Below are 10,489 nucleotides of genomic sequence, written 5' to 3'. Positions count from 1 at the left end.
ACGCTATTGGTTAGGTACTTCTATTAAAGTCACAAGAATTTTTATGTTCCCCCCTTACCTCAAGAAAGGAATCATTGACGCGCAGTATGTATACATGTTATTAACACTGTATGTTTTTTTTCATATTTCTTATTATTCATTATTGTTAATTATTATGTACTATATATATCAAAGCTTGTTTCAAATGTTTCGAGTATCAAAATAGGTTCATATTTAGATAATCGTTGTAATCAAAAGAAAAAAAGTTTTGTATCCGATAGTATACGGTAGTTACTGAACTGCATTAAAAGCCGCCGTGTAAACAGTCTATAGATCTTCTATTGCAATAGAATACGATATTATTTTTCTAGCCTAGTGTGTATTGATTGTGATTTATCATTATTTCAGAAACTGCAAGCATTGAAGAAAGTAGAAGATCGGACGACATGCTGCTCACAAGAGCACGCGAACTGATCGCAAAAATGGACTCTATTCTGTCTGAGAGTGAGAGAAATGGCATTGTAATAAATAACGAAGGTATGTGCGTATTTACATTTTGACTCATATTTCATTAATATTATTATTAGTTAGTAGACCAATAACAGTACTCGGCGCCCTCGGGTACAACCGAGGGGAAGCGGGGGGGACGCGCGCCCGCGGGGGGAACGCCATAAGAGATGGGCGAGGGGGGCGAGGGGGGAGCATGGGGTGGGGATGGGCGAGGGGGGGTGAAGGGCGGACAGGTGCATGGGGAAACAGGGGGGGTGAGGGGGACAGGTGTGCGGGGGGGAATTTCCCCTGTAACTAGACAAACATTCCCCTGGAACTGGACAAAGGTGTATCGCCGTCCAATCAGATCCAGGGGGGGTGAGGGGGACAGGTGTGCGGGGGAATTTCCCTTGTAACCGGACAAACATTCCCCTGGAACTGGACAAAGGTGTATCGCTGACCAATCAGATCGCGGTACGAAGACTCGAGGCTGTCGAATCAGAAGCGAGTATTTTGTGGGAACACCTGTCCCTAGGCGGGGTGATGGGGAAGTTCGCACCGCAGTGTTGCCACCATGCGGTAACCTCAAAGACCGAAATTCCCTAGGCGGGTGATGGGGAATTTCGCGCCGCAGGGTTGCCACCGGGGGTGGGGGGGATCGTCGTTCCCGGACGCTCCGAGAGGGCGCTCGGATCGGCGTTATCGACCGCGTTATCGACCGCGAGCGGAAATCCGCCCCGATTCGCGCGTCATCGCGAATAATGTTATCATCGCGCGCGTTCGAACGCGTCCAAACTCGTTGCAACTTGTTCAAGGTCGCTCTTCTCGACGTCCCCGCGCGGTGGGATTGGTGAGCGCGCGAAAACACGTTTGAACGTGTTCAAGGCCGTTCTTTTCACGGGTCCCGATAACCGTTCTTTGTTCTTGTTCGTCTCGGGTCGAAAGTTGTTTCGATCCTTCCCTACGCATCGTAGATGACGCAATCGCGGCGATCGTGGAGTAAGCGGAGTCGGGGGACCTAGGGAGCGCGGGATCGTATCGAGATAGATACGGAAAAGAAAGAGAGAGAACACATATATGAGATATCCGCGTACGAGCGGTAGTTTTTTATTTTGAAAAATAAAATATGTATTTACATACGTCGATACTCGTTTACATTGTTTCTGTGTGTATAAATATATATATATATAAATATGTAAACGTGTGTCGTGACGTTCAGGATTTGAAACAAAGCGCGGTAATCTCACAGTCGACGATCTTGTTAGGATCGAAAAACTCGCTTTTCAGTATCGCAGTCTTGGCCGAAGTTCCCGTCTTAATCGCGTTGGCGGCTATCTCCTAATAGCGCGAATACTTCGCGTCGACTTCCTCGATGACCGCGCTTAGCGCCGAGACGATGCGATCGACGCAAAATTGGAAATCGTACAGCGAGAGCAGGGTGGGGAGCGACATTGCCAGACGAGCCGCGTTGGGTAGTTCCATACGCAAGATCGACAGGTTGTTGATCAATCCGAATCGCAGCGTCAGATCTCCGATCGATATCGGCGAGGGGGGACGGGTTCCATCGACGAGGTTGGATCGCAGACACGCCAATATGTCGTGTTTGCGCTCGAGTAGTCCTTTCCACATATCGAGCGTCAGAGAGATCTCCTTGCCTTGCTTATCTCCCAGGGCGATATCCACGTACGAAGGTGCGGGTATACCGTACCACGGTGACTTAACCGTGACACCGATGGCTAAGTATTTGTAGCCAGTCGTCGTCAGCGGATAACGGGTCGCCAGGATGCGCACCGCAGGCGCGACGACGGGGTTGCGAACGTCGTTGGAGGGGTGAGAGCTGGAACGCGACTCCCGATGATGATGATGCTGATGATGATCGTCCGTCGAGTCGATCCTTCGTCTTTTGCCGTTGTCGTTCACCTCCGAATCCGTCTCGCGAGGGGAAAGATCCCTCAGCGCGGGTCGATCGGCCAACGTCGAGAACATTTCGCACGCGCGTTGCAGTATCGTTCGTTTCTGATTTCTGTTTCGACGCGTCGTATTCAGCTGACGATGCGATACTGATGCTTTGGCGGGAACACATCGGTATAAGTAGAAAAGTTCTCACTTATATCGCGCGATGTGCGGTGTGGTGTGGGGATTTGCGCAGTCCTCTACTTCCTTCGGCGGACACGGCGATCGTAAAGCTGAACACCGCCGCCGTCGTCGTCGTCGTCGTCGTCCGAAACGCTCGCCGGTGACGTTAAATCGCCGACGCGTACGATTCGATCGAGAAGATCGCGCAACTGTTGCAACAGTTCGGTCTTAGGGCAGACGATATTCAGCATTCGTAGATCGAATTTACCGGCGGCCGTGACGATTTTCGTAAATTCGTTGAATCTGTAGAACTGCGTCCGAGTGGTGAAGTACAGATTGCCGTCGACGTATCGGAAGATCGACGTCACGCCGGTCGGTATTCCGGGAAACGTCGCCTCGAGAGGCGTACGTCTGACGACTTTCTTCGTACATTCGTCTATCTCGCCCACCGAGTTACCGTTGTACATCACGAAGGAACGGCCTCTATGGGTGTTTACCGCTCCGTTGAGTTTCGCATCTGCGGGAAATCCGAGTTCTCGCAAGGTCTTCGGCCAATTTGGCCTCAGAGAAAATTCCGGATATTGAACCATGTATACCAAATTATCTACGAACACCATGAGATCACCGGACGGAGATTGATAGGCGGCAGCTATGCGCGTGTAATTGTCGTGAAGAAAGCTCATGTGATTCGACAGGGCTAACGGTCCATTGTACGTCCTGCCGTCCAGATCGATCGACCAAACGTAACGCCCGTACGAGATGTACATTCGATTTTCCAAATCAATATCGCGTTTACGCGACCAAGGGCGCACAGGTCCGGCGATGGTTGCGGCGGCCGTGACCGCGGTGGCGGCGGCGGCGGCGGCGGCCGGCGGCGGCGGCGGCGGCGGCGTCTGTGAGGGCGCGTTCGTCCGTTTTTCACCGTACAAACGTTGAATGTCGAGAATGTCGAATCTGTCGAGCTTAACCGGATACTGCTTGTCGGGCGAGTACGCGAACATCACCGAGGTCTTGCGCTCATTGTGCCCCAATCCGAGAGAGTGACCGATCTCGTGCGTCAGCGTGAAATGCAGGGAAAACGTATTCGGGGAACTTTTACCGACGTGAATATGCCACGGCTCGTCACCGTCGACGTGCACCTCGGAGACGAATCCCGCTTCGTTCGTCGGGAGATACGCGTGGGCCAGCACGTTACCGGGACCGTCGAATTTGGCCGAGCAATTTGGGCCGTTTACGTTGATATTCGTGTTACCGTGACGTCGGGTTCGCCAAGATATTATAATGTCAGGATTCGTTTCGGAGCGTTCGAACGTCAACGCCGAATGTTGCGACCACAGGTCGAACGCGGCCCGCGCGGTATTCAGCTCCTCTTTGGCGGCTACGTAAAAATCCCACGTCAGGTGAGTCCTCGGCCATTTGGATAGACTCGCCGCCGTTCCGTGCTTCAGGATATCTTGGAAACCACATCGCGGTTTACGCATAAATTGCAGCGTTTCGTCGTCGAGCGTTCCATCGCCGGGCAGACCGTAGTATCGTTGAAATTCCTCGATGGCGTTACGAAGAACGTCGTTTCGTCTCTGAGCCGGAAACGCGTCCACATCTTCGGTCAGATATCCGTATTTCCGCAGGTAATCGATCGTATGTGCGTAATTCTCATCCGTGGGATTGACGCACCTCGCGGCGATAAAACACACGGTTAACGCGATTACGCGCGAGAGCCACATCGTCGAGGGCGAGAGAGAGCGAGAGAAACGGCGGAACTGCGATAACGGCGTTTCGCGATATGAGCGCGATCGCGACGCGCGGCTCACGCGGTGACGCTCGTTGCCGATAGCGCGGACAGGTGGCGGCGGGGTATCGCGGTGGAAAATGCGTCGATTCCGGCGGATCAGTCCGTTTTGATAAAAAAAATTGCATTTTTTCCTCTGTGCAAAGTTTCTAAAAATAGTTTTTTTTTATTGCACAATATCCTGCTTTTGTATGGACGATGACGATGCGTCGCGATACGAGCGACTTACATGGGCATGCTCGCTACCGATAGCGCGGACAGGTGGCGGCGGGGGTCTCGGGGTGGAAGAAATGCGTCGACGATTCCGGCGGATGAGTCGGTTTGATTAGAAAAATGCATCTCTTCCTGTGTGCAAAAGGTCAATTTTTTACATAGTTTTAATTACACACGCAATATCCTTTATGATTGCACATCCCTTCTTTGATTCCGCATCCTTCTTCGATTGCGCATCCTCGATATATATAAGGACTCGAGGCTAGACTCGGGTGTAGTTCGTTTACAGTTTTTCGAGCTAGTGACGTGAATTATTCCTAAGAACACGTAATGGACAAAATATCCAAACTGAAAGGAGTGTGCGAATTGGCGCAAATCCAGGCAACGTCCGTAGCTAGGGCTACGGACGACTTACACGAGGCGGTGCTGCAGCTGCAGCATCGCCTTAGAAATATCGTCGATGGAGCGCCGCCCTGTCTGCAAGTCACGATCCGCGTCGACGAGGACGCAGGGATGTTCGATCGAATGTGAGTATGCAAATGTAAAATTATATTGTTATATATTTATTTATTTATAAATTCACTTATATATTCAGTTATATATTTATTTATAAATTCACTTATATATTCATTTATATATAATTATTAATAATATGTATTTTTTGTGAAGAGGACTCATCGGAGCGGTGTTAAAAAAATCCAGGAACCACATGCGTTTGTACGCTGTGAGGATTCGCAGCATGTATCGGGACGCGGCGCGACTCGATTCATCGGCGAAGCGTCCCGATACGTGCTGCGGCGGCAACGCTGACAACGACAACGAAGACAACAACAACGACGACGACGACGACGACGAGGAGGATGAGAGCGGTCGCGGCAATATTGATATCAACTTGATTGACGTCGACTTCGAGGACGACGTCGTCGAGGGCTGGCCCTCCGTTTCTAACAAGATATAATATGTAAAAAAATAAAAAATAGTAAATAAGTAGTATATAATATAACATAATAGAAAACATAATATACTATAATATAATATAACATAATATAATATAATATAACATAATATAATATAACATAATATACTATAATATAATAATATAACATAATATAATATAAAGGGGTTAGCTCTCTTCATAATAAAGTGGATAAAATTATATTGTTATGTATATAATTATATCAAACAATAAAGATTTTAATGTCATTTATGAAAGATTATGTTACAACACCATATGTCAAATATCCTTTCTTTGGTTTCTTCTACTCCTATTTTATATTTCTTTTTAATTCGGTTGAATAGAGCAAACTTTATACCGCAATCAAAGATTTATATACGAATTTACGAAAACAAAACCTCCTCTATGAGGAAGCAATAAGTATAAAGTAGTAAATAAGTAGTATATAATATACAAGAATAAATATAATATTGGATGAATATAATATTAAATAAAGATAAATACGTGTGAACAGCAACGAGATTAGACGCTCCCGCCGCCGATATCGCGCTTCCGCTCGACGCTCCCGACTCCGCGCTCATTGACAGTTTCGCGCGCTCGGCGTTATCTTTGCCGTTCTTCTTCTTCGGAGTTCGACGCTCTCGTTCGCTTACGCATCACGCTCGTCGCTCGCGCGCTCGACGCTATCGCGCTCGGCGTTATCGAGTACGATTATACGTATGGTGTAGGTATGCGAATAATGAATAACTTTCCTCGTTGATTTTACATCAGTTTTTTATTGAATAAAATACAGATAGATAGATATTTTTATTGAATAAAATATAGATAGATCTTTTTGTTAATGATTACAATATATACATATATAGATGGATGGATACACATTTATATTTGATCCGTGGAGTCGATGCTGGAGAGACACTCGCGTCGCTCGTTCCACCAGTCGCGCAACTTTATCACGTTCTCCATCGCGCAGCACCGTTGATGGCGTCCGCAGCGAAACGTGCGATCGGCGCGAAGAAACTCCAGCCGATCGATGTCGTCGTACTCGGCGTCGATGGTCTCGATCGTCGCGTCGACGTCGCCGAGAATCTCCTCCAGCCACCTCTTCTTCTCGAGGCCTTTCACGTATATTCGCGCGCCGGGCGTCTCTTCTCCCTCGCCCAGGTCGTCGCACACCGCGCGTCGAATAATCGACCTGGCCAGGCGATAGTCCACGTCCCCGTCTTTCCAACGGAGGCCGTGATGGTTCGCCATCAGCCAGTTGGCCCTTGCTTTTTCGGCGTTCGTGAGCAAGTCCCACTTCATCGGCGCGCGAAACACGTGATGCGCGAGTTCGCGCGTCTCGCTTCGGAGCACGGCCACCTCCTTCGCGACGAATCTGTCGCTCACCACGAATCCCTGCAGGTCGACGAAGATCGTCGTTGCCGCTGCGGCCATCGAGTCGGTGCGCGTCGAACAATTCACGCTCAAACTTCTCGTTCTTAACGGGATCTGAGGAACGATCGAAGGATCCCCGTCTTTATATATATCTCCCGTTTCCGGGGTGTGGTATCCTACAATCGCCATTTCCGCTAGATGATTTTGCGCACCACATTGGTCAGCGGACCGTACTCGATGACGCGATCGTGAACGATGAGACAAAAGGCGGTGGTCTTCGGCGGAACGTTTTCCTTGCATTCGAATTCGATGCGCACGTCCACGGTGGCGCTCTTCACCGCTTCGTTCTGGCGGGAACAATCGATCACCACGAGCGGCGCTACTCGCGCGAAGTCGCGCGGGGAAAAGAGCGCGTCGTCGCGACTGTCCCCGTAGTACGCTCCTCGAAATTTCGCGTACATCTCGTACAGCACGGCGAACTTGTCGCTTTCGAAATCCGCGTTCACGTCGTCGTAGGGATAGAATTCCGAGTTGAGATACAATTTCACGTTGGCGAGCGCGCAATGATCGAACCTCGAGGAGTCCTCCGTGAATTCGTTTCGCCGTCCGGTCTGCAGCGCGAATATGACGTATCGCGGCTTCTCCAACTGCGGCGCGGCTTTCACGGCCCACGAATGCTTGGTCGTGCTCTGCAGCAGAGGAAATTCGTACAGGTCCCAAGAGCGAAAGCCCACGCTCAGAAATCGTCCGCTCTCCAACGTTCGCAAAAGCGACAATTTAGTGACGTCGTTTAACGCCACGTGCGGCATACGCCATTGCACCTTCAGTAGCGTAAATTTAGGATCCTTGGTGGGATCTCTCGGCACGGTTTTTTTCGGATCTACGACGCAGTTGACGTCGTTCCGAGCGCGTATCAGGATAAGTTCGTGTCGCGCGTTTATCACCACGCGTCTGTAGTCCTCGCAGAAACCCAAAAGAATATTCAAAGGTACGCAAAAGTTGAATTGATGGGACGCGTCGTTCAGATTCGATTCGTTCGTCGGATAACTCCATCCGGCGTTCTGCAGTCTCCTGGCTCGTTCGGCGGTCAGCGACGCGTAGTTCTTTATCGTGCTGGTTATGCCGACGTTTCTACACCGGTCGATCTCCACGCCGTCGAGTTCGTATCGAATCTCGTCGAACATAAACGCTACGCAGTTGTTGACCAATTTCGCGTATTGCCTTTGAGCATCCGTCGCTTCCGACGTCGTCGCGCTCGCGCCGTCGTCATAGAGTCGTCCCTCGACGTACAGAAAACTGTCGCACGGCAGCGTATACAGATCCTGTTGCTGTATGGGTATTCGTATCTCGTCGTTGTGCCCGAACGTCGTGTTCACGTACGGGTTATACGTGTGAGTCTCGATTCCGACGATGCGCTCGTCGAAGATCGGCTCACCGCCGATACTCAGGATGTCGGCCATGGTCTTTCCTTTCGAAGTAGAAACGACGCGTTTCTCACGGCGAGACCCAGCGATCGTAGGAACCTAACGTTGGCGTTGCTGAGAACGGCTCTCTTTCCTCCTCGACCACCACCACCGCCACCTCTTCTCTTCCTTACGCTTTCGATTACGTCGTAGAACGGGCTAGCTCGCTCGTTCGTACAATCCGCGCTCGATCCGTTCAGAACGAGCATCCCTCTCGCTCTCTCTCTTCAGGTCGCGGAGATACGCGCGCACACACACACACACACTAACTGCGGCGACGACGTACGTGCAGTCTAATCGTTATCTCCTCGCCGCGAAAGTCGATCAATCGATCGTTCTGATCCACGATTCGCACCGTGATATCGGTGACGTTTCGCGCGACGATCGGGAGGTAAATGATCTGCGCCGGAGTCTCCGACAGTTTATATCCCGGTGGAACTTTTGGCGCGAAATCGTGTATCGCGTGCACCGAGCGTCCGTTGCTGTACGCTCCCGTGGTGATGCTGCATTCGATGCGAATTATGTTCACGCTCATGACGTCAACGGGGCCGTCGGAAACGTACCATTTGTTCGGTTTTAGGATACGATCGCGCGAGAAACCCAAAAGAGAACCGATGTTGTTCGGTTTTGTAAAATTCACTCTGTAGGCGCACTTTATCTCGCTCCTCATGGTATTCTCGTTGGCGCGAAGAGCGAGTACCGTTCTATCGCCGCCGTCATCGTCGTCGTTCTTGCCGTCGTTGTCCCCGTATATGCCATAACCGTCGTCGTCGTCGTCGTCTTCGTCCCCGTATATGCGATAAGCGTCGTCGTTATCGTCGTCGTCGTCCTTCTCCGTTCGTTTATTTTCTTTTACCCGTCCAGCGCCATCGGCCTGCAGTTGTTCTCTCTTCTCTTTCTCTTTCTCTCTCTCGCGGGCGCGACGTTCGCGATGAAGAAGAGCGGCGCGCAAATATCTGCTCACAGCTCGCAGCTCGTACGACCCTTCCGGAACGACGATCTTCCGGTCGTCCTCGCCGAAGTAGAATCGATTGTTCGCCGGCGTAACGTTCGGTATCGAATTGTACGTCTCAAAAGTCGCCAAACCCAGCTCGTACTCGCCGTCGCTCAGATCCAAAGCGGGAAAGTGACTCGCCGTGAGAACGCTGCTGGTTCCGGTTAACGTGAGCGTCAGCGACATCGCGGGAGAACGTCGATCGTTCGCCACCGCTCCCCCAATCGATCTCGCGAAAAAATCGCAGGCACAGCTGTCCGCAGATTCTCTGCTCGAACGTCTGGAACGCGCGACGATTGTACGTCACGATCGCGCTCTCGCCGCCACCGCCGAGATATCGCGCGAGATCCCTCGGCGGACGGAGATTTCCGAACGCGTCGAAGTAGATCGCCGCGTTCCCTTTCTTCGCGTAAGCGACCCAATGCGTGCCCGGACCCGCCGCGTCGTCGAGATTCACGATGCCGCACTCCGCGTGTCGCACCCTCGTCGGCAGAGCGTCGCGCATGAACACCCCACGGAAGAGCGGTATGCGTAGGCGACGCGCCGATCCGTACTCCATCGCGCGATTGTGTCGCTGCAGTTCCTCGAGTTCCCGTCGCGCCGCTTTGCCGGCGCTCACCGCCTTGGCCACGCCGGCCGCGCCACCGATCAAGGAACCGAGCGCACCCAACATCGGTAGAAAAAGCAAGAAGCCGCCGCGTTTCGCCGTCGGAAGTATCCTCCGCCTCTTCCTCCTCGTCTTCGCGTTTCTCCCCGTTCCTTTCCTCTTTCTTCCTTTTTTCCTTTCCATACCCATGCCCAGTTTCGTCTTCGCTTTCATAGCCGCCCATACGGCCGCCGCGGCGAGTCTCTCACTGACCGCCGAGTCCTTCGCGGTGACGCGCTCGCGCGCCCTCTCGGCGAGCAGTCGATCGGCGACGTGTCGTTCGGCGAGCTCGCCGCTTCGCGAGTACGCTATGTCGTGCTCGCGACACGCCGCGTCCAACGGATTGATGCCTTTGTCCCCGCGCGCTAGTCTCTTCGCTAGACGCGTACCGGGTCCGCAAAACTGATAGCCGGGTATATGCAGCTCGAAGGGAAGAGCGTTTATCGCGCGATCGAGTAGACCGGCGCCGCGCATTCGGTCGCGGTTGCGGGAGGGTTTTTTCTTCTTC

The 10,489-nt window shown here is 51.7% G+C and overlaps 1 protein-coding gene across 1 annotated transcript; it reads right to left on the bottom strand.

Annotated features, from left to right (window-relative positions):
- Positions 1-7,072: 7,072 nt before the first annotated feature.
- Positions 7,073-8,338, bottom strand: LOC139785203 (uncharacterized). The gene has a single exon (XM_071724361.1). It carries the CDS (start codon positions 8,336-8,338, stop codon positions 7,073-7,075), a length of 1,266 nt encoding a protein of 421 aa, XP_071580462.1.
- Between the last annotated feature and the right edge of the window lie 2,151 nt (positions 8,339-10,489).

Source organism: Temnothorax nylanderi, unplaced genomic scaffold, assembly GCF_030848795.1.
Source record: "Temnothorax nylanderi isolate EJ_2023f unplaced genomic scaffold, tnyl_v1.0 TNYL_tig0754_pilon, whole genome shotgun sequence".
Taxonomy (NCBI): Eukaryota; Metazoa; Arthropoda; class Insecta; order Hymenoptera; family Formicidae; genus Temnothorax; species Temnothorax nylanderi.
Note: the sequence above shows the minus strand (reverse complement) of the source record. Positions and strands in the feature narration are given on the sequence as shown.